The sequence below is a fragment of the Oenanthe melanoleuca genome, chromosome 9 (assembly GCF_029582105.1).
Source record: "Oenanthe melanoleuca isolate GR-GAL-2019-014 chromosome 9, OMel1.0, whole genome shotgun sequence".
Classification (NCBI taxonomy): domain Eukaryota; kingdom Metazoa; phylum Chordata; class Aves; order Passeriformes; family Muscicapidae; genus Oenanthe; species Oenanthe melanoleuca.
Window position 1 is genome coordinate 10,737,501 of NC_079343.1, and position 24,075 is coordinate 10,761,575.

A 24,075-nucleotide genomic window follows, 5' to 3' on the forward strand; every position below is an offset into this window, starting at 1 on the left:
GTAAACAGCAAACAAACATTGAGTATGTACAATCAGTTGTTTTTTTTCTGAGAAATTCACTTCCAAGTAGTCACATCTTACATATCAAAGTGCCTGTAACAACCTCTTTCAGATACGGCATGAGCTGAATCTATTTTCATACATCATAGATCTTCATGAAGCAGATGTTCTTGTTCAAGCATAAGCTACTCTTACACAACTTGATTTTACTTCATGAAAGAAAAATTTGATGAAAGCCAATGATGATTTGCAGGAAGCCAGAAGTGATCACACTGGATTTGCTTTAAAATAAAAGAATTCTGTAATAGCTCAGAGGCTTGAAAGCTAATTGTAGCTTTCTTTCTTGCTGATGTTTTCAAATACAGTTCATATAACAAGAAGAGTCTGGCTGTTTAGACTTTCAGAATACTGCTGTAAATAAAATGGCTACAGAACAGTTGAAGCTATGTCCTCTTTGCAATGTTTCTGGGATTATAAAAAGCAGACAGGAAAATTGAACTGGTAACTGTTTGATTTTATTTATGTAATATTTGAGGCAAATATAGATTCAGTGCTAGAGGGTTTAAAAGAACACTTGCAGATGGCAGGGATAGGTTTCTATTGCTATGTTTTTAAGTTGATTTTTTTTATATATAGTGCATTATATCTGGCAGAACTTGGAATACTCATGGTAGAAAATAGTCACCTTGTTTCTATTACTTCTTCATTGTTAAGAAGTAATAGAAAATTCTGCAACTTTACAATTATGGAATTTCGGTTGTTAAAAAAGTGCTATACAGAAATCTAATGAATTACATTTAAAGAACCAATATCCATTTGTTGCATCTAAGAAAAGAAATAAAAAATGTAAAAATCTGTATTTTTTTTGGCTTGCATCACATTCAAAGGACACGTGCTGTGAAGCTTTTGCTATATGTAGCTAATCTATTTTAAAAATTCAAGAACTTATTTCCATAAAACCCCAAAGTGATGGAAACTGGCTATCACTATTTTTGATAAAGCTTTTATTACTGTCTCCTGTTAGCATGCTTAGAAGTGACTCTGCATTGAAAAATGTGCACTTCACATGCACTTCTTGCCTGTCTCAGGATGTAGTGCTGGATGAAGTGATACAGGTTTTTTTTTTTTTTTAATTGTGATTTAGTTCTCTCGGGTGTATGAGGGAGGGAACATGGGATGGTATGACACAAAAGGATGGACAGTTTTGTTCTATGCCAGTAGTTGAGTCTTGACCAAAAAGAGGTGATATAAATTTAATAAATACATTGCCCTGTTTGGCATCAAGAAGGCTATTTGCTTTTCCTTTCATACTTGAGTAGTTTGAAAGCTGAATTCAGATTCTATTGAATATTCAGAAGTATGTGTGGTTTTATTTTGAGCAAAATATTCAGCCATTTGTTCCCCTGTAGAATTTCAGTCTTACTTCTAGACAATGTAGATGAAGGCTTAGTTTTTAATAGCCAGTTGTACTTGGGTGTTCAGGTGCCCATATTTGTGTACTAGACTTCTGCTAAGCAAGACATGGTTGTAGATTAAGCCATGGAAATTCAGGAAGGAGGTCTCTTAAATACCAACTCCACTACTGCTAGGCATGGTTTGATTTTTAGAATGCCCGTGTCTGTGATGCAAAGCTATAATATGTTCCATGTTGCCTTATCTTTTATGCAGATTTCTTAACAATACAGCAAAATAATCTCCTGCACAGTTGTAGTATCTTAGGTGGAGTGTAGTTTTATATAGTGTTAGGTCTGAATCAATTTTTCTTTAACTGTGTTGTTGTTGTAGGAATTTGCTCGCTTTGATACATCGAATGATAGAGTTTGTGGTTCGGGAAGGGCCCATGTTCGAAGCCATGATAATGAACCGAGAAATCAACAACCCAATGTTCAGGTGCTTATTACATTGCTTCACTTGCAAATAACACCAGCTATTTTCATTGTTGTTCATATTCTGGATTCTTGAAATAATAATAAGACTGACTTTTCCTGTATATATCTTTATGTGCAAATGTAAACTTTACAAATTGCACCTATGGCTGTACTATTTTATAAGGAAGAGCACATTTTTATTCCCGTTGTTACTAATATGTACATATAAGTAAGTAAAACAGTATGCACACACACAATGTAATATATTTCTATATATTCAAATAAAATTTAACACATACTCTTCTGAAGGATTCACGATCAGTGGAAGCAGTAGCATATATTTTAAAAACAGAAAAAAATCCCCCTCCTTCCCCAAACAGACAAATTCATAGTGAAGTGCACTCATTCTGGAGCCTAGTTTCTAACCTTTAGCAAGAGCTGTGAGTAATTTTACTTTTATGTCAATTAAAATAGAATTAAACTTCAGCTGACATAGGGAAGTTTTGAGATTTCCAGCACTTGTCATTAATGGAATGAAAAAGGACCAGTTTCCAAATTTCTTATGAAATGCAGTCTCTGAAACAAGGTTTTCAGGGAAGTGATAAATGACCTTTTAGCAGTGTTTTATTTGCAGTAAGTTTGAAGTGCTTCATTAGGATTTTTCTATGCAAAGTAAGACAATAATGCAGGTCAAATATCCTGGCCATTAAAAATGGGCTGCTTGTCCCCCACATCCTCCATCAAATGTTGCCAGTCTTCTGCCAGACAGTTTACTAGTGGAAAACCAGTCATTCAGTATTTGATGAGTCACTTCACTGTGCAACTGCAAGCTCCTACATCACTTGTGCTGAGGCTGCCGTTGCTCCTGTAGTGACTCTTTGCACTGGTGATTCTTCTGCTTTGCTGTGAGGTTGCACAGTTGTTCTTTCTGACCCTGTTTGTTCTGCTCTTGAGTTCTGAGCAGTGCTGTTCCTTTGGGGATCTCTTCTCTCTGCAGATTGGATGTGTGCGTGTGTATGAGTGTGTGGAGCAGTTGAACATGTTCTGTCTGTCTGTGCTGTGGATGTACATGATTTTAGCTCCTTGTGCTCACTCTGTAGCTGAGGTGGGATTCTGAACTGGGTTTGGTTGTTCTTTTTTTTTTTTTATTGCTTCCTTTAAATTTGTGTTATTTCAAGATTTGTAATATGCTTTGTGTCTTTTCTTTGCTCTTTGGTTTAGGTTTTTATTTGAAAACCAGACTCCAGCCCATGTGTACTATAGATGGAAGCTTTATTCAATTCTTCAGGCAAGTAGAATTTTGGTGATAATTCATAGCTTCAAGCATACTGAAGTAAAATAACACCAAAGTAAAAATACTTGTGATTTTTTTTTTTGTAGGGGGATGCTCCAACCAAGTGGAGGACAGAAGATTTCCGTATGTTCAAAAATGGATCCTTCTGGAGGCCACCACCATTGAATCCATACTTGCATGGGATGTCAGAAGAGCAAGAAACAGAGGCGTTTGTGGAGGAACCGAACAAGAAGGGTGCACTTAAGGAAGAGTATGTAACACCACTTATTGATGGTGCTGCCTTGATAGCTGTTTTCCCTGGGATTGCCCATTGTGTTTTTGTACTTGTAATGTACATCTTGTACTTGTAATGTATCATCCCCTATGCTGTCATACTTGTCATAGTGTCTGAGTAAGGGTCTCTTCATCTCAGTGCTTCTGATCATACTTGTTGCTAAATATGTTCTTGATTTGGTTAGATTTGTCATCACTGAGCCTTTCCATTTGTTATTAACCCTTAATTTGAAAGGCATTAGGAAGATGGGAGTTTTTCCCCATTTTCTCCTGCTTTCTGTAGCTGAGGATAGGTAGCATCTTTCTCAACATTTTTATGACCTCATGAACTAACTGTTGCTGTAATCTTAAACTTACTGATGCTGTTCATCAGAAATTAAAATTGGGAGCAGTTGTTAATAAACAGGAAGACAGAGATCAACAGAGTTCTTTGCTGTGAAGTGTCAGTGTACTGGGGATGACTGTGGTAGTGCAAATAGAGACCTGCTTTTCCTAGTTTTGCTGCTGTTACAAATGTGTTATTAACACGTGGAATTTTTTTGCTTGTTTCATTCTTCTCATCGTAGTTACCACTCTGTAGGTTTTAATACACAGTTTGTTTCTCAACCTTCTTTTGGAAAGGCTCAAAAAGAGATTATTTTAAAGATGTTTGGTGCATATGGAGGTCAGGGAAGATGTGAAGTAGCGGTTTATTTACTAGCTTTCTGAATCTAGTGTTTCTTATTCTGTAGCAGAAATTGCTTGCGTGCTTTAGATTTACCCATTTGGTTTAGGCCTAAACTAAATCCGGAAAGATAATTACTTTATTAGAGATACTGATGTACTTAATTAGGTATTTCTCAGCTATTTTTCCTTGATCTCTGTGTGTAATCAAGACTTGAGTGAGACTTTTTTGCACTTTTTGTAATATAGACACATAAATTACTGAACCACTGAAAGAACTCAGGTGAAAGAATGTAAAAATATTGAAAATTGCTTTTCTCCTGAAGATGGAAAAATGAAAAACCGTTGTTAAATGGAAATTTGCAAAAGTACTTTTTATTTCATATTGAAAGTGTTAAAATTCCTGGTATTTTAGACAGAGGGACAAACTAGAGGAAATTCTGCGTGGATTAACACCTCGGAAGAACGACATTGGTGATGCAATGGTTTTCTGTCTAAATAATGCGGAAGCTGCTGAGGAAATTGTGGACTGCATTACAGAGTCACTGTCCATCCTCAAGACTCCTCTTCCTAAGAAGGTGTGGAGATTTTTTATAATATTGTGTTTTGGGGGAAGAGCTCACTTAGCAGCACGTGCATGTAATTTACAAGCATCTCATAAGTTACAGGTAGTGTTGAAGTTTTGTACTAAAATGTGGACTTGAATTCCTGTGGAATTTTGTTACATATTTTTTATTCTTTCTGAAGCTGCTTGTAAATAATATTCTGCCTTACTGTGAAATTAAAAACAATGAAATGATCTGTTCAAATTAGGCAAGTAAAACGGGAATGCCATGATTCTCCTTTGTAATGTTGTGATAATATGTAGTTAGTACCCTATAGCGTAACAGGGGGCTAATTGCTTCTTAACATGTTTTTTAATAATATATTTGTGCTACACTTAATTATAATTAGGTATACTTCCAGGCAGTTTAAACTGTCTTGTATTCTTTCTGTGAAAATGCCTTTATTTTCAGGAGAATTTAAATTGGAGTTATCTTAATTTGGTCATTTTTTTATTGTAGATCGCAAGATTGTATCTAGTGTCGGATGTGTTATACAACTCTTCAGCAAAAGTTGCCAATGCTTCCTACTATAGAAAATTGTAAGTATAATATTTTAGGTGATTGGCAGTTAAAAAAACTCTCTTATATTCATCTCTGTATGTACGTTTCTGGATAAATGTGGTTGTAGGAAATTCAGATTTTTCTGTGCTACTGCTGTTACAGACTGATGGTATTTATATCTGTTTGCATAAAAATGTGTTAGGTGTAGCATGTTGGTAATGCAAAAAAATCTATGTGCCCTGTGCAAGGGACCACTTGCATGGAACTCCATAAAGGTGAGAATTCCTCATGTGTCTCTTGACAGAGAGAGCCTGTAGATAATCAAGATATGGTATAGCAGATAGTTCAAACAAAGAAGTAAATTTTTGAACCAGATTTATCTTTATTGAAAGGTGGTGGGGTGTAATTTTCCATAAACTTTGGATAAGGTATAAGGGGATATTATGTTCTTTATTTCTAAGGTGCTGAGCAGGATTTGGGAAAAATGTTCAAGGGACAGTATCTTTGTCACATTAAATGTTTGTTTCTAGTTCCTGGAGTTTCTCTAATATTAGGGCAGCATGGTGGGAAATACTCAGCATGTTACAAAACTAGTGATTACAATTGATGTTTCTTGTTGCAATGTGTCTGTGTTGTGCTGGTTTATTTTTTGCACATTGTGAGAAGCTCAAGGGAAGCTGGACGGCCGTTGCTCGCTGTGCTTTCATTGAGGGCTTCATTGAATAAATTAGAATACAAGTATGACTAAGAATTTTTTTAAAATACAGATTGAATTTTGAGACAATTCTTCCATTCTATTTAAGGTTGTAAAACTCCTTTTATCGTCCTCCAATCTTTCCAGGGTGTATAAAGAGACTGCAGCAGATGTGAAGATGTCCCTTCACAGTTCTGTTGTTGTCCAAGGTGATTGAATATATAGTAATCATATTTGCTTTATAGTTCAGTTCATGGCTACTATAAGGATCAGAACCTTGTGCTTTTGAGTCCTGTGTCCCAGGTATTTTCATGAATTATGTATGTCCAGAAAACATATATTACGAAGTTTAACTAAAGAAATGTATATGTTTAATTCTAGTTTTGAAACAAAATTATGTCAGATATTCTCTGATCTCAATGCTACTTACCGTACAATACAAGGCCATTTACAGTCTGAAAATTTCAAGGTATGTATTTTATTGTTATTTACATGACATAGAAGTCACATAAATAGATGTTCCTGCACAAGAGATTACATACTATGATAAATGGCTTAAACATCAAGGTCTCTATTTAGGCTTTAAAAAGAATAATTTTTAAAAAGTTTTCTCTTTTGCAAGGATAGCCTTGAAATTAAGGAAGGAAATGAGCATCTGCCAGCTGAAGTGTACCAGTAGATGTACAGTTGTGGAGTTGAGAGGATATCTGTCTATTACTTGATTTGCAGATGAGGCCTTCTAACTTTCTTACTGTTCTTGGGTCACCTGTATTTCAATTTCAGAAGTGAACTTGTGTGGAAGTGCTCAGTGTGAGAAAGAAGCTGCTGGGCAGAACAGCATAAAGTTACTTCTAAATGGTTTTTTGTGTCAGGCTTTATTTTAGAGTTCTGATAAGCAGTCTGACCATGGGTACTTGAGAGTGATTTTTGAGGTCAAGTGCTCTCTGCTTCTCATGCTCAACCCTTTTCCTTCTGTTTCCATGATGCCTCTGCACTTTCTTCTTTTTATTTTTCAGTCAGAATCTTTAAATGCAAACTTACAGAGTAGTTAGTTTGTCTGTATTAAGATCTTCATCCTGGTTGTCCTCCTTCTGCTCTCAATTGGTCTAGATGAGAATCAATTTTTGTTACCTGCTTTTTTAAAACTTTTTAAAATTATATGATAAAGAGAGGCATATTTTTTTAGTATATCTACATCTTCAGTTACATTGAGTGTGTCAAACTTGAACTGAAACACATCTTTTCAAATATGCTTTTTATAACGAAAAATTATAAAATTACTTGGTTTGGAAGGGACTTTAAAGATCATCTGTTCCAACCCCCTATCATGGGCAGAGACACCTTTCACTGAGCCAGGTTGCTCAGAACTCCATCCACTCTGGTCTTGAACACTTCCAGAAGTGGGGCTGCCACAGCTTCTCTGGGCAACCTGTTCACACTGAAGAATTTATTGATAATTCTAATCTAAACCAGCCCTCTTTCTGTTTAAAGCCATCTCCCCTTTGTCCTGTCACTACCTGCCCTTGTAAGAAATTCTTCTCCAGCTTTCTTTTAGCCCCTTTGGGTGATGGAAGGGGTTCTAAGGTCTCCCCAGAGCCTTCTCCATGCTGAACAAAATGAAAGTAGGAACACAGTTTCAGTTCAATAATATGTATAAGCCAATGCTATTTTTAGTTATTTTATTTTACAAACAGATATTTTCTCTTAGATTTGGTAGAGGCACCTGCTTCAAACATTGGGGCAGAATGAAATTTACTATAAGGATAGAACTGGCAATAGCCAAAATGAATAATGTAACAGGAATTTAAAGGGAAAATGAAACCCAAGTGAGATTTCTTGAAATGTAGTTCCTGTATTCATATTTTTGAAAAATTATAGGCTTGCCCAGCTTGGTATTATTGTAATATACTTCACTATGGAACTGCTTAAGAATAGTTGTCTACAGTAGTAATTCTCTATGGTCTATTTCCCATCACATGAATTTTCTCAGTACAACTGTTTTAGCATCTATTTTTTCCTCTTACTTCTAGCAACGGGTGATGACATGCTTCCGAGCATGGGAAGATTGGGCAATCTATCCAGAACCATTTCTGATCAAACTGCAGAATATTTTCTTGGGACTTGTAAATATCATGGAAGATAAAGAAACAGAGGTGAGTGACCTCAGGAGTGATGCTTGCAGACAGCAGGGAAAAAATGTATTAATATAAAGTAGGGCTGGCAAAGATTATTTTGCTCTCTCTTTTACAGTGAATAAACCTTTCTTTCTTCCAAGTCCTTGCTGCTAAATGAAGGTGTAATGTATTTTTAAAACCAAATACTATTTATACTGTTCATGTGATTCTTGCTTGTGGATTAGGTGCTGTAGTGGGGTTATATTGTGAAAGTGTTTTAGAGCAAAGACTAGTACAGAAGGACAGATATTTTTTTTGTGCTGGAAATACTCTGTAGTACCTGTCTCTGAATTCTGAGTGGAGTTTCTGGCATTGTAACTGTGTGTGGAAAGATGCCTTTCAGAGCAGTGGGAGGGAGGCCTGCAGTATAATTTATCTAATTTATCTAAAGCTGATTTCTCAGGGTGGAAGAGCGGGGTGAACACACATGTATAAAGGACAGTGCCTGTACCTAACAATTTAGGATATACAGCTTATTTATAATTCATGTGTTCCTTTATTTGGTGTACCTGCTAAATAGTCCATTTTTGTCAGTTGTTCATTTCAATGGTCTTGGGGAAACTTTCATACCAAGGAAGTATGATTTATCTGACTGTAATTGACTTATTTTGAGCTAAACCTCAACTTAATAGCTCTTCTTTTAAATATAGGTATTGGAAAGCTTCCAGTACATTGTGGACAAATTCCAAGTTCTTGCCTATAGGTTTTTGTAGGAAGATATTGTTGTGTAATTTCCTCTATATATATCTATACTATATATACTATATATATCTAGCTATACTTGTTAGCAAAAATTGTTGAAGTAGATTTTTTTTGGACGTTTTGGTATTTATGAAAGTGCTTATTTAAAAGAAATTATTTGATAATCAGAGAGGTAAAGAAAAGCAATGTAGATTTGCACTTGAAATGATGACATATTATTTGCTTTCAGGAAGTACCGGATGATCTCGATGGTGCTCCCATTGAGGAAGAGCTCGATGGTGCTCCACTAGAAGATGTGGATGGAATTCCTATTGATGCTGCTCCTATTGATGATCTGGATGGAGTCCCAATTAAATCGCTGGATGATGATCTTGATGGAGTTCCTTGTACGAAGTGTTTCAACTTTCAAATTGAATCTTCAGTTGTTGATCTTTTCTTCCTGTGTAGTTGTTAGAAATGCAGCCTAGAATTGATCTGGCATGTAGCTTTGTAAAATGTAGATTAATTTCATTATGCTCTACTGTCTTGAGATAGTAATTGCTTCAGAAACACAGGAGGTGTATTCTGATGTTACACATCAGGATCTAAACCCTGGTTTCTTTACTTTGCAAATACTAAAATTGTATAATTTGTTCCATTGTTTAATTCTGACTGTAACCTTAGTACTTTTTGGTTTGAACTTCTGAAGAGCTTTGTAAGTTATTTTTCTGTGTCTCTTTCTTCACCAGTGGATACAACTGAAGACTCAAAAAAGAATGAGCCTATATTTAAAGTTGCCCCTTCAAAGTGGGAAGCAGTGGATGAATCGGAACTGGAAGCTCAAGGTTAGTTCTGAAAGTATCTTTTCTGAGGTAAACTGAAAGCATACTGTCACTTATGTAATGATTATGATCTATGCTAAAATGCTAATAGGATTCATGTTGCAACATAGTAGGATTTTCTGTTGTAACTTCACTAAATTTTTAACCAAAAAGGAAAAGAGTCTATTCCATTATGGTTATTCTACTTCAATAACCTATCAACCTTTAAAAGTAATTTCCAGTTTATTAAGAATAAATACTGAAAAGAAAAAAAATATCTGTGTATGTGGCTATGGCAGTCTTTTTAAATCTTGGTTTGAAAGATGATATTTTATAGACTGACAAATACTTGTCTGCTTTTGAAGGACTTAATGCAATGTGGTATATGCAATGTGAGTGAATAGCTCTGTGAATAATAAATATTCTGATAATGGGCTTGTTTGAATATTTCAGTGAAACAGAAAGTCTGTATTAAATGCTAGATGCTGGTAAATTTTACCACATTGTAATTCATATTATATACCATGTATACCTTATATATCTTGCTATAATTATTTTGCAAGTGCTAATTTTCAGATTAAGTGGTAGCTTTTTTTGTTAAAATTATCCTGCTGTCTCTTCTAGCTGTTACTACTTCTAAGTGGGAGCTTTTTGACCAACATGAAGAATCTGAGGAGGAGGAAATTCAAAAGTAAATTCTTTTTCATTCTAACGAAAACATACTTATTTTATGTATTTAAGGTTGAGTGTAGTTGGAACTCCTTATAAGATAGATATGTTATTACATAAACAGAACAAAATAGAAATTTTGGAAGTAGGAAAATAAGAAGATGGAGCAGACTCAAGATTTTAGTGCAGCATGCTTTCAGCCCCCATGATTTTTTTTCTAGCAGGATAAATTACATCTTTTGGTAGAGTTGTTAACTATAATCTTTGAATTTATGCTGATTTGACAATTCAGCGACAAATAGTAAGAATTTAGGTACTGGTATGGAAATCTTGCTATCAGGTATGTATGAATGAATGTAAACCAGCCTTCTGCTGCCAAGACAAGCACAATGAGTCATGTTCCAAGGTATTTCACTGGATGCTGATAGACTCCATGCCAGCAGAAGTTGGTTTTGAGTTGTCTTTTACTTTGTTCTTCAGGCAGCTGAGAGCATGTTAATTAATGCTGTAAATACTTCCTGCATTGGATGGAGTCCTGCAGCACTCTAGTGGCCAGCCTGGGAATATTATTTTGGGTATCTGCTGTCTCTCAGGTTTATCTCCCAAAAAGCAAAAGTAGTAAATATTGTTCTATTAAACCTAATATCCCTGAAAAGCACCATTACAGCACTTTGAGGTTGTGTTGAGAGAGTGGGTTTCCTTTTGTAGCTGAGCTTGATATGTATTTGATGACTGTGAATTTCATGAATTCTTCTGCACTCTGTTTCTATGAAAAGTGTGAATTGTGTAAGTAATAAAAACTAAGTTTAATTAAATGAGAAAGATCAATCTCACAGATGGAGACTAATTTGCAGCTGCAGGCTTACATAATCTAACTTAACAGATTTCAAAACTAGTAACTAATCATAGAAACTAAGAGAAATAGTACATTTCATATATACTTAAGATATCTGTGACATCTTAGTTAATTCTGTATGTTTTCTGTAAAGTCAAGAAGAAGAAAGTGAAGATGAAGAAGACACGCAGAGTTCTAAATCAGAAGAGCAACACATGTATTCCAATCCTATTAAAGAGGAAATGCCTGAATCCAAGTCATCAGTCAAATATTCAGAAATGAGTGAAGAAAAGCGTGCCAAACTCCGAGAGATAGAGGTGAGTACAGGGTGTTTTGTGCCACACTTCTGTACTTTTGCAGTCCTCAGCCCACCCTGAGCTCTACATATGATTGGGAGTTATTTTTACTGAAATAATTACAGTCATACTATATAGTGGGTATTTGTTGTAATCTGGTGTATTTTTGTATAGGTTTTATTTGTTCACATCCTTTCCTTGCCTGGTTTTGACATTTAAAATAATGGAAGAAAAAATGAAAAACAGAGTCAGGGCATATTGCATGTTGAGAATGAGTCTTCCTTTTCAGTGTTCAGTGCCAATGTAGCTTTAGGTGCCCTTACACTTTTCTCCCCTCTTGGGATTAATTTATGAACATGGTCTTAGTCCTCTGCCTATTTTGTTTTCTCTGTTCCTTTCTTTGAAGTGTCTGTATTTTATTGCACTTAACAGTGTCTCTTTTCACTGTCTCAGCCATCAAGCAAAGAAGTAGATACAGCTAACCCACATAGTTGTGGAATTGGAGGTATTTTAATTGAATCTCTGTGTGCAGTTCATAGGGCTCCCTGGTTTTCTCTCCTTTCTCCAAGTACAGGTGTTAGTGTAGCTGTTAAGTTTGATTAGCAGAGATTGTTACGGCTTTGTTCTGGCTTCTGAGCTTGTGCTTGACTGAGAAGGTAACTAGAACTGGAATTTAACACAAGCTTTGTTTAACAGTGAAGCCTTTCTGACATACACTGCCATGTAAAATCAGATTTAAAATTGTATATGACTTCCTGGCTTGTGTTCAGTATTCAAACCCAGGGGACATTGAATACCAAATTTCTTGTAGCTTCTGTTCAGTGCATTAAAATTATATTAAGAAGTTGCTAAATGCTTATTGCATTTGTAGCATCTCCAAATGAGAGGTTATAACCTAGATAATGTTTTGAAGGTGGAATTGTGGCTGCTTAGCTGTTTGTGCTGTGCTGTGCTAGTTAGCTAAAATCAGACATTAGCAAAGCCCAGTAATATTCTTCTAAGATGTTCAGCCAATACTACTTTAAAACGTCACATATGTTGTTTCTCTTCAATATGCCTCCTTTTAACTATTCAGACTTTATTGAAATTAATAGACTCTAACAAAGCACTTAGTAATCTCTTTTTGCATAGCAGTTTGAAAGTTCATGATATACAGCCATATTAAGTGAATAAATTCTGCATGTGAGAAGCTGAATGGGATTTATGTCTGACCTGACTCATGGTGGCAGCATTTTTGTAGAAAATACATGATGTTAGACTAATGAAAGCACAAGTGAAACTAATTTTCATGTTGCTGTAATACTGATTGTAGCAGTTATGGAAAGAGCTCCTTTCAGACTGAGTATGTGTTTTTAGATTTTATCTTGGCAGTTGTGGAGGCAGATTAGGCAGTGATTTGCTTTAACCATTGTCAGTTTTACACTGCACAAGTGTTTTAAGTTCTTTCATCGATGTATTCTGTCAGTAAAAGTTTTAAGTGGCAAATATTTGAGTTTTTCAAGTGTGTGTTTGCATTTTATTCTTTTTGGTAAGTAAATTACCGTTTTGGTTTCAGACTTTTGGAATTGCCAGAAAAGGAAAAAACTTTTTTTCTTTTGAGAACATTTCAGACACTGTGTAGGAGTACTTAAGATTTTTCTCAAGTTTGTCATTGGCAGGAAAGTACTCCTTGTGCTACTTCAAAGCATTCACACTCATGGTTTCTTCTTAGTATGTACCCAATCCCTGCCAAAACCCACATCCACTATTAAATTTGAGGAAAGGAGCTGAGGAAAAAAACAACAACCAATTACCAGCTTTAACAATTATGCCATCTAATATGCACTCTAAAAAATGTTGTGTAAAATATTTGGCAAAAAAATTGGTGAAGTCTAATGCTCTGGCTATGCAGTCTACACAGTGATTGCCAGGGAAGCTGAAAAACGCTTTCATGCATTTTTTGGAAATTCATTAATGAAGCAACAATTCTTTCTCTTGGCACAATTAGTAAATTAAGCTTGTTAGCTGGAAGGAGAAGGTGAAGAAAGAAACAAACTTTGGCCTCAGCCATCAGACTGATGCCATCAGAGGAGGCAAGTTAGTAACATTTTGTTTGCTTCCCTCATGCCCCTGTTAATCCTTCTGAAGTGTGAATTCTTTCCAGAACTTAGCAGGAGCAGAGCCTTTTCTATAACACTGAATAACAGTGATTTCTTAACTTTTTTGATAAGTGTGGAAAGACTGGCACTTTGTTTTATATTGTATTTCAGAGTGGTCTTTATGGTGCTTTGTGTGTCTTTCTTCCCCTCTGGGACATCTAAAAAAAAGGTATATTCCTCTTTGTAAAGAGACCTTAGTGCTATGAAGTGGTAGAAAAATGAGAATTTTATTATTTAAATTGTTCATTAAGCATATTCCCTTAGAGTGTGGATAAACTCACAGACAAAATGAAGCAGCATAGTCCTCTTTGGACCTTTCTCTAGGGTATTTTACTTTTGCCTCCACCTTGCTGCACAAATTTTGATAATCCTACTCCAAACAAAAAAGCACAGCACAAGCTTCATCTGCAGCAAGAGGCAGGCTCATCACAAATCCAGATGTATTGGTGCTTCCAAAAGGGTTAAACAGGATTTTAGTCCTTTTTAGTAGCTGGCTTTACTCACTTTTGTGTTGGCCACCTGAGACCTCAAAGCAGAGTTGGACTGAGGTAAGAGACCAATGGAGGGTTCCTGCTGAGCCTTTCTGCTGATACCTGCAGCTGCAGGAGGGGCAGGGTTGGATCTTGTAACACCATCCTGTAGCTGTGCTCTGTCAGTACCTCCCTACCCCTTCATGGTATTAAAAGTCCAATTAATTTTTCTTCCAAGAGCCAAAGAGATTTTCCTGAATGCCACAAAGGACAGCTGGTGGTTACCTTTGGCAAGAAGTTCCATACAGTTTTCATTTCTTCTTTCTCTGGATTAGGGTGCTTAGTGTGCAGAATACTCAACGTTTGAGTATTTGTTTATCAGGTCATACAAGCTATCTGTAATCATCGCTAGAACAAAATATAACCCTTTGGTTTGTGCAGTCTCTGGAGGTTTCTGTAGCTGGCACATTTGAGGCTACTGCAAAATGGCATAAAGAGACCCTATTAAATGTCTGATTGTGGCTTAATAATAACAACAGATGAGACAAATTGGCTTTTGCTTAACCAGTAGTTTTGCTGTTTATAGCAGTTGTTTCTTTGAAGGTGATGAGTACTCAGAAGATTCTGGTCTGTTTTAAATCTTTGACTCTCTTTCTGTTTTACACAAAGCCAAAAGCAAGGAATTGCTTAAGACACTTGGCAACCTGTGAGTGTGATGGAGCATGCCAGAGGGCTCTATGGCAGAAGAGATGTTTCACATGTGCACATCAGTGTATCTGTCATCTGTTGTTGATAATATTGTAGCTGCAGAAATTCCACTACTCATAGACTTGCTGGAAAAATCAGGCTTTCAAAGAAATATTTTGCTTTGCTTCTGGCAAAATGTAGGACTTGGGACAGCCATTGCTGGGGCAAAACTGTTCTAAAGAAAACCAAAACACTTTGGTTTGTTTGGATGTCTGTTCTCTAATCGGTCTACATCAGAGTGCTTACATTACTTACCAGACAGAAATTCCTTTCTTCATGTCTGTGGTGATTAGCTTCTTAGTTCATCCTAATATGTAGCACGCAGCTAATTTCTCTCAAATTAGTTATGTTTGAATGTGACCACTTTAAGTTCAGAGGCTGTGTATCTGTGGAGTAACCTCTTGTGAAAAAGTGTTTTTGCACTGAAGCATTTGTTCCTGAAAATGAACAGTGTTACTAGTTCTTGTCTGTAACAAGAATGGGTAAAGAATAACCCATGCAATGAGGATATATTAGTTCATTCTCAGTGCAGGTTTACAAAATGATATGCTTACAAAATTAATCAGTTAAGTGCTTAAGCAGATGTAAACCTAAGTATTAAGGATCTTTTTCTCCTAGGAGTACCTTGAACTCTGTGACAGGAATATGAGCATCCCGGACTCTGCGTGGAGGGATCATGAGCAGAGTATTCACTGTGACCAGTGTACAATGAGCAGTGAAACGGTGAAGGGACATAACCAAGCATCTGAGTTCAAATAGTAATTCTGAGTGGTCAAATTTATTAGAGAATTCTTTTGTGGCCTTTGGAACTTTATTATAAAATGCAATTACAGTGGTGATAGATAAGAGCAAACAGCAAAAGCCTCTGTACATGAAGGTGTACGATGAACTGACATGATTAGCTGCTCACCTCTGCTGGGTGAGGAAACATCCTGACCCTGTGAGCCTGTGCCTGGAGTGCAGAAGTGGATGGAAGAGCCTGGTCTTTCAGTAGTGAGCTGTTGATACCATCTCAGCACTTTTTAACACTTGGTTACCTTTCCTAGGGGTGTACTCATTTCCTCTGCCCACAGCGTCTTTTAAAAGGGGTCAGTTTGCATGGGTTCAAAGGGAGATACAGCAATTGCGTGGAGGAGAAATCCATCTATGGGTGGTCTGTAAAAGACCACAGCTGTCTCAGGAAACCCCATAATCCTGCCATACCTGGAGTCTGGGGAGTGAGATGTTATCACAGTGTAGCCTTTTCTATTTGCTCTTTCAAGACACCTGCTAATGACCAGCTTCAGCCTCCCACTCCACCCACAGTTTCTGGAGAAGATACATGCAAATAATTCCTCTTGCCATTTTAAACTTCCTGCTGATGGGTTGTATGCCATGCATGTCAGCATTTTTTTGCATCCATTTAGCTTACTAAATCAGATGAAGCCTGTTGTTTGGATTCCTAGTTTATTTTCATCTCAGGTTACTTTGGGTTATGGATTTAGGCTTCCTTGCTTTCAAAGTATGGTTAAACAGAGACTGTCAAACTTTGTTGGCTAAAAATGGGAAGGAACACATGAGGATGGAGAGTTTTTGTGGACTTTTGTTGATTGGGATTTTTTTGTTTTATTTTTGTTTTGTTTTGTTTTGTTTTTTTAAATTATATGGGTTATTTAGTTGGGAAAGCAAAGTCTTATGGGCATATTTATGCCATGACAGCCCAAGAGGCTTCCTGGATCAGCTAAGCCTCCTCTGTATTCCTCCTCTTTGGTACTGAAGGTGCTGAGCAGCTGCTGACCTTGGAATTTATGTGGTGGTAGGGAATTCTATCCTGATTTCTTAGCAGAACAGGTGGTACACAGTGGTACTGAGTATATGGTTCCAAAGTGTATTTCTGCCTTTGAAACTCTGCTTTTAAAGTGGAGGAAGAAAAACATGCCTTTATAGAAGGTGGAATGTGACAAATGATGATGACAGCTTTCCATTGGCTGAATTGTCAGAAAAAATGCTCAACTGCACATAGAGCAGGCTCTGTAAGTGATGGAGGAAAGCAGAAGAGCTGACAGAAATTTACTGTAGTATGAGATAACAGTGCTTTTTAAAAAATGTATTTTATTTTTCCCCCAAAACAAGTCGTTCCTTTATATTTGAAACTAAAATGAAAAACGTAGTGTTGGCATAAGTTCTGTAACTGAAGGGAAAAGGGATCTTGTTCAAAAGAGAGCTATCCTTGCTTGTGTTTTATGTTTCTTAACATACTTGTGATTAGTTTGTTTTTGTGATACCTTTCCTTTCTGTCAGTAATTGGAAGGGCTGATTAGATCCAGTCTGCTGGATGTTTGAGAGGGAAGGAAAAACCTGTAGAGTTTGATTTTGTGACTGCTTCATATTAGGGAATTGAGGACCTGGAGAATAAGAATCCTTTCAGATAATTAAAATGGGCACAGTTGCAAAGGCTTTTTCTTTGTGTGTTTTCAGTGTGGAAGAATTAAACATTTTTAAACAGAGAACAACTTTGTTAGCTAAAAATAAAGGTTTGAACACTGAAAAAATCTGCTCATATTTAGAATGTTGGTATTGGAACAGAAGGGTCAGAGCATGAACATTTGGAAGAGGGCTGACAAATAAAACCTGAATATTACTAGGGTCTTCTCTCCTTCCCCAAAAAAAGACACCTTCTCCAAAAAACAGTTTTTTGTACAAGGACATGTGTACATGTCACTAGGAATAAAGAATTGACAAACGATAAGAGATGAGAGTGAAGTTTCATGATGTGAATCATCTTGGAGAATATTTTAGTTCCTCTAGACAAAAAAAAAACCCCAAAACAACAAACACAAACCCCCCAAAAAACCCACAAAACAAACCAACACATGGAGAAATTCTGACATTTGCTTAACTTTGATTCTGTCGGGGATACTGCAGCAAATTCTGCATTACATTTAGCAGCACTTGTGTACTGAAGTTGGTTGCTAAGCTTGTTAGCACATGAAAAAGTATTATGTTAGTAAAAATCAGTTCTTTCAAATCAACCACTCTGTGCAAACAACCCTGAAGAGGAGGTGCATTGTTTTATGTCCTAATTATGTCAGTCATTTGATTTTAACACTCAGAGTTAAATGGAAAAAAAAGCAGTTTCCAAAGGAAACTTTGAAGTAGGCAAGAGAAGTTGAAAGAATATATTGACACCTGCAGTAAATTATGTAATTTTGAAAGAAAAAAAACAGATAATGACCCAAGAAATACAAGGTTGCAGTGTACTAATGATGGGAACAGAATTTAGTAGAATAACAGAAAAAAATTCCCTCTATTTTTAGTTCTCACTACGTCTGTAAACAACTGCAGGTGCCTGCAGATGAGTGTGTGGTTTTGTTACTTTGATCCAGTTTAAATAAATTTAGTATCTCTGTGCACAAGCTTGTATAGAAGGAACAAAGAACACATTATATATCATGGAAATTTCATTTTCAGCCACCTGCCTAACTGCATAGTAGTTAGTCACATAATCTAATGGTCAGTATTATTTTCACAGCTTAAGGTGATGAAGTTTCAGGATGAGTTGGAGTCTGGGAAAAGACCCAAGAAGCCAGGCCAGAGTTTTCAGGAACAGGTTGAACACTATAGAGACAAGCTGCTCCAGAGGGTAAGAACTGTCCTTTATGTTTGCCTCTGATTCTGTGATAGGCTTTTATTGGGTTTATTGAGTATAAGGTGGCTTTAAACATAACAACACATGGTCCTTGTTAAAAATACTACTGTAATGTCAAACTGCATGTCTTAAGTCCAAGTGCTTTCTGCAGAATGCATACAATCTCCTTTTTTAATCCAAATCCTGTCTTGTGTCCCACTGTACAGCTGGGTGTCATAGCGTGTATAGAAACCTTAGAGACCAGTCCTGGATCTACTGCATGAAGCAGACTGTTAGCTGTGGGAAAGCAAAGGGACAGCTCTCAACTGAAGATGTTTATCAGACTTCTCATTTTTGCTTTTAGTAATTGATCTGTTGTGCTAAAGGCTTCCCAAGGAAGGGAGAAAATAGTTTTAAGCAGTGTATATGTTTCTGATTCTCTGATGTCTAAAGTTTCCTCAATAATTCCAGCTCATTCATTCACCCAAAAGTGACTAATTCTGTACCATGACCATTTTTAGAAGACATTCCTGAAGGAGATGTACACATTGGAGGTTGATGTTTGCAGTTAAGACTTTATAAGGCTTTTATAATTTTCTTTCTAAATTTGTAAAACTTTCCATTTTCTTGGTATTTTCTGTAAAAGAAATTATTTGTACAGAACGCACAGAATGCTTAGAGAGACAGTAGCTTAAATAAACAGAAATTGATAATAACAGTCCTGATAAAATTTTAGATGGCTTGTGTTGAATTAGTTTAACCAGCTCACAATATTTTTGATTTTTAATAATTGTCTCTTTTCATTTTCAAGAAAGAAGTAAATATTTAATGATATTTATAACCATTCTTTAAAACAATAGTAACTCTGTTGTTAAGGGAATAATTTCATCTTTTGCTTTAATGCCAAAATAAAGTTTTTTTTTGCAACAGTAATATAATACTGATCCTCATTACATTTCCCATTGGTGGCTGGTCATTCTTTTTTATCAAACTTAACATAAGCTTTCCAAGAGGAATTTCCCAGCAGCATTGTATATTGTTTAGAGACTAGAAATTTAAAGTTATTTAAAATACTACTTATTTATCAGGATGAAATACGTAGTTATGCTGTCAAATAAACCTGGCACATCTTGAGAATGCAGTGATTTTAGAGATACCTAAGAGCAGTTTGTAAGAATAGGTGTAAGGATAAGGGACCACTCGCAGGTTTTACTGCTGAGTCTTCCCTGTAAAAAGAACGTGAGACTAGATGAGGATAAATGTCCTGGTATTTCCTGCACTTACATTACCTCCCCTCCCTCTACTGTTTTTCTTATTTCCACTATCTCCCCTTTCTTCCATTTAGCTAAATCACCCCTTCTTTATCTTCCTTATGGGGTATGCCGGGAATATCTGTTTATTTTTTGCCATGGAATTGGAATGTTTTTTTACGAATGATCAGTACTAAAAACCACAGTATCTGATCTCTGGGTTCAGATCTGCTGATGAGGTTTATTTTTATACAGTTAATTTTCTATTTAACAGGCAGATTCTGTGTGCTCAGGGTATATATTTTCTTTCAAAATGGTCCTGTTGATACCTAGAAATGGAGTATAGTTGTTTGTTTTTGACAGAGTAGATGTTATTGCAGAATGTTGTTTGTATTTTTGTTTTGTCTTTAGATAGCTTCTAGTTATGATAGTGTATCAATTTTCAGTCTGGATTAATGAGGATGAATACACATGTTTAAAGTAGAAAGAGGTTCCTGGTATTCTTCCATGTTTAATTTAGTTTAGAAAATTTATTACAGCTGTAGTATTTCCCTGAAATTTGTAATATTGATGACTGTTCATTTCCAGTTAAGATACTCAGATTTTCTCACACAGGGTGATATCTGTCATGTTTTTGTTAGTCTGTGTTACAGTAAATGTTTGTGCTGTGTCCCAAGCAGAAGCAAAGGGCTGAAGAGCTGGGAGGGTGTGAGCTGTAGTTTAGATCATGTGCTGTGTTCCATCAATGCTCACTGCTTTTATGCTGTTTGTCATTAGCTTGATTGCCTCTAATAATTATTCAGCCTTTATCTGAAATCATGATGCTTCTAATAATCTAGGAAAAAGAAAAGGAGATGGAAAGAGAACGGGACAGAGACAAAAAGGACAAGGAAAAATCTGAGACCAGGTCCAAAGATAAGAAGGAAAAAGAGGAATGTACACCAACACGAAAAGAGAGGTATGGCCCTCCTTGGACTGAAGTGGTGGGAGGAAAGCCCTCACAGTGTCTTTGTAGGCAATGGCAGCCTTGAAATTACCTTGTATCATACATCTGATTTTAAAAGAAAAACACCAAACCACCAAGCAAAACCAAAAAACAAACAAAACCCATGCTTTGGCTAGTAACACATGCTCCAGAGTGTTAAAAGTTGTCCTTTTTACCCTGCCCCAAGTGAGGTACTGCTTCCCTTTGAGCAGAGTTGGCCTTTGGCTCATTTATGCCCTGGGGAAGCATGCTAAAAGGATTACCAGCTGCAAATGGGGTTAACTGTCTTGTAGCAGTGAATTGCCTGCAGTGCCTCAGTTAGAAAACTGTCCTGAGGACAGACCGGTGATGTGCACTGGTTTCAATGATACTCATCTCTTACAACAGATCCTTTAACAACTGCGTCTGGGGTAGCTGATTGGACACTGATCTTCTAATGCTTGCCTAGCCAAACTCTGCCGTGGTTCTAAGTGTAGCAGTGGTAAAAGGACTTGCTTTCCAGGGAGCTGTGACAGAATGTTTTTACACTACAAAATGACTCACAGGCCGTAATTTTTTTCAAGCAGAGAAAATCTGTTGCATACATTAAACTTGATTTTTTGTTTTAATAATAAAAAGCCTACAATATCCTAATTTCTTGGAAGTAACTGAGATGCAATAGGCTAGAGCAGTTGCCTGCAGAAAGGCACAGGTGTTCTGACAGTGTGTTCTCCTCCCCGTGTGCTGCCGTGGCAGGAAAAGGCGGCACAGCGCTTCCCCCAGCCCGTCCCGCAGCAGCGGCAGCCGCCGAGCCAAGTCGCCCTCGCCCAAATCCGAGCGCTCCGAGCGCTCCCACAAGGAGAGCTCCCGCTCCCGCTCCTCACACAAAGACTCTCCCAGAGATGTCAGTAAAAAAGGCAAAAGGTGAGCTGGTATCTTCTCTGTTTTAGGATGCTTAGATGTGTTTGGCTGGGGTTTGGGGCGTGTTTCAGCAGAGCATGTTTGGTACTCAGGTACTTTTACAGTACTCTGTAGTGCACACTCCTCATTAATACCTTTGGGCACTGGGGTTTGAAGTGCACGCAGCCTCCTGCCCTGATAGCTCCAGACTGCTCTGCTGTAGTTTTTTTTTACCTATTTACTGGTAATTTTGAGAAATGTTGCTTTAAACTAGAGCAACTTGCTGCTTTCTTAGCTTTTTATTTTCAAAGGATGAGTCTTCTGTAGTCCTAAAATTGCTCTAGCCCTTCTACAGAATCTCTCAAATTACAGTGACCATGCTGCCTTTCACTGATGATTAGCTTACATGAAGCTCCTCACTCCCATAATTCATTTTGTAAAGGGAAAAACATTGGATACTGCTTATGGGGTTTTACTTCCAAACTTGTTATTTCCTAACCTACACTCTGACACAAATATTTGTCTTTAGTTAATGTTAAACTTGAGGTGAATTTTTATTAATCTGCTAATACTGCTGTAACTTGAAACTTGAAAGTTCACCTTCCTCTTCTTTTAGAGGTATAAAATATCTTACTGATACAAAATTCCTCTGTCAGGCGGAGGAGAGCTCCTTTGATGATGTTGAAAAAATCATAGCACAAAACTACTGTATTCTTGTGCTTATATGAATAAGAATTTCAAAAGTAGGAAAGTAGTTGAGATTTTTTTTTAGAGTTAATATGATGTTCATTCAGTTTTCATTATATTAGATCAATATATTAGGTGTGGATTAGATAACAGTGGATTTATTCAGTGTCCCTTCTTTTTCTGAGGGGTTGCATCACAATCTGAATATGCTTGATGAGAATCAAAAGTATTTCACTGTAACACAATTGAACATAGTTTTTCATTTCTGTATGAACATAGGCTGCAATTCATACAAAAGCCAAGCTGGTTGAGGTTCATGTGAAGGACTGTGAATTCCTGATGTGGGTTTAAGGACATGAGTGTGTGTTGTTTTTCATGTGGGTTCTAAGCACTGAAGTTAAGCTCAAAGTACTCTCAAAACCTTATAATGCAAAAATGGCCTTTTTGTCAGAAGCAAGATATCATCCTGTTACTTTCCTTATTAGGGAAATATTTTCTACCTCATTTGGCTCAGTAAATGAATATAAATAACTTCAGGAAGAGGTGCTTTTATCTATTAGTATTTGACATAAAACTGTTTTTTTTCCTTTTTCTTTTTTGCAGGTCGCCATCTGGCTCCAGGACACCCAAAAGATCAAGAAGATCACGATCCAGATCCCCTAAAAAGTCAGGGAAAAAATCCAGGTCTCAGTCCCGTTCTCCTCACAGATCTCACAAGAAATCAAAGAAAAGCAAACACTGACATTGTTAATATTTTTTATGATGCTGTCACTTACTGGAAATGCAGTTTTGTTTTTGTGCCTGAACAGTCTGTTTAAAAACAAAAAAGCATTCCTGATTTTTTTTTTTTGTGAATGCACGTGTATACTCATGAGTATCAGCATCTGTAGACCTGTCATTGTTTTATATTGTACAAAATATCTTCATTGTGACTATTTCCCAAAAGAAACATTTTTGTGTTTAGAAGTTTCATCAGAAATGTGTGTAACTGATCTGCTGGCAGTAGTGATATTTTGTTTTTAGAATGTTGTGACATAGCAGAAATAACCCAAATGTTCCCCTTTTTGTAGCTTTGACAATTTGAATTAGATTTCAAATAAAATCTGAACAGAAAATGAAGATGTTGTTTTCTTGCCGCACTGGTGATCAGATCCCTAAGGGAGTGCAGAGTTTGTTTGGAAGTACTGTGTATTTCAGACAGACTATGGTGCTGGATGGTTCAGTGCAGTGTGGCTCTGTTCCTGTTCTCACTGCTTTGACTGTCCAGATAAAGGCACCTTCTGAATCCAGTGGATGGGGTTTCTTTCCTGCTGTGAGATGTTACTGTAAGAAGAGTTGAACAGTCTGGTACCTACCCTGATAAGCTTTACAGGTAAATCTTTGCTTCCTATGTCTCCATTTGAATCGCAGGGAATATTTGTAACACCACAGTAATGTTTTTGTTCATTTTTTAAAAGGGCCTCTGCTAAGGCACATCCTCTGGGGGTTTGTGTGGAGCGTATGTGGGATGTCTCTCACTAACAAGCCATCTTTGTGGCACACATGGGGAGCACTAAAGGACAGCAAGCCTGAGGCTCTGTGGTTTCTTACATATAGATACAATAATTACAGCCTTCAGTACACTCTTGTTTTCTAAAACTGATTTCTACTGCAAAATGACAGCTTTTGCATTATTTTACTGAATGTATTCACTGGTTGTGAAAATTCTTCAAGATGAGAAAAATTAAATTTTATTACATATTTATTAATATTTTTGATTCAAGAGGCTGTTTAACTTTTTTTTGTGTGTGTGTTAGGCTTTCACTTCTCCAAACCTGTTCTGTGTGTTAGGCATTGATGTGGCTTTAAATTGCATCACCTTACCATGCAACCTTTCTGTGAGTGGGAGGGGGGGAGGGATGAGAAATGGGGAGGGTTCCGTGTTTATACGTGGAAGTG

The 24,075-nt window shown here is 36.7% G+C and overlaps 1 protein-coding gene across 12 annotated transcripts in view; it reads left to right on the forward strand.

Annotated features, from left to right (window-relative positions):
- Positions 1 to 23,256, forward strand: part of U2SURP (U2 snRNP associated SURP domain containing) — a 49,792-nt gene extending 26,536 nt beyond the window's left edge. For 11 of the 12 annotated variants that reach the window (XM_056499102.1, XM_056499101.1, XM_056499096.1 and 8 more), the window contains 15 exons: positions 1,786 to 1,890; positions 3,090 to 3,156; positions 3,249 to 3,412; positions 4,514 to 4,676; positions 5,163 to 5,242; positions 6,280 to 6,367; positions 7,929 to 8,051; positions 9,004 to 9,160; positions 9,503 to 9,598; positions 10,199 to 10,265; positions 11,233 to 11,395; positions 18,241 to 18,351; positions 20,426 to 20,544; positions 21,307 to 21,474; positions 22,741 to 23,256. In XM_056499102.1, coding sequence (XP_056355077.1) covers positions 1,786 to 1,890; positions 3,090 to 3,156; positions 3,249 to 3,412; positions 4,514 to 4,676; positions 5,163 to 5,242; positions 6,280 to 6,367; positions 7,929 to 8,051; positions 9,004 to 9,160; positions 9,503 to 9,598; positions 10,199 to 10,265; positions 11,233 to 11,395; positions 18,241 to 18,351; positions 20,426 to 20,544; positions 21,307 to 21,474; positions 22,741 to 22,879 — 1,810 coding nt within the window. In that variant the 3' untranslated portion in view covers positions 22,880 to 23,256. The remainder of the gene's footprint in view (positions 1 to 1,785; positions 1,891 to 3,089; positions 3,157 to 3,248; positions 3,413 to 4,513; positions 4,677 to 5,162; positions 5,243 to 6,279; positions 6,368 to 7,928; positions 8,052 to 9,003; positions 9,161 to 9,502; positions 9,599 to 10,198; positions 10,266 to 11,232; positions 11,396 to 18,240; positions 18,352 to 20,425; positions 20,545 to 21,306; positions 21,475 to 22,740) is intronic. The other variant, XM_056499103.1, reaches the window with a different exon arrangement.
- Positions 23,257 to 24,075: the final 819 nt, after the last annotated feature.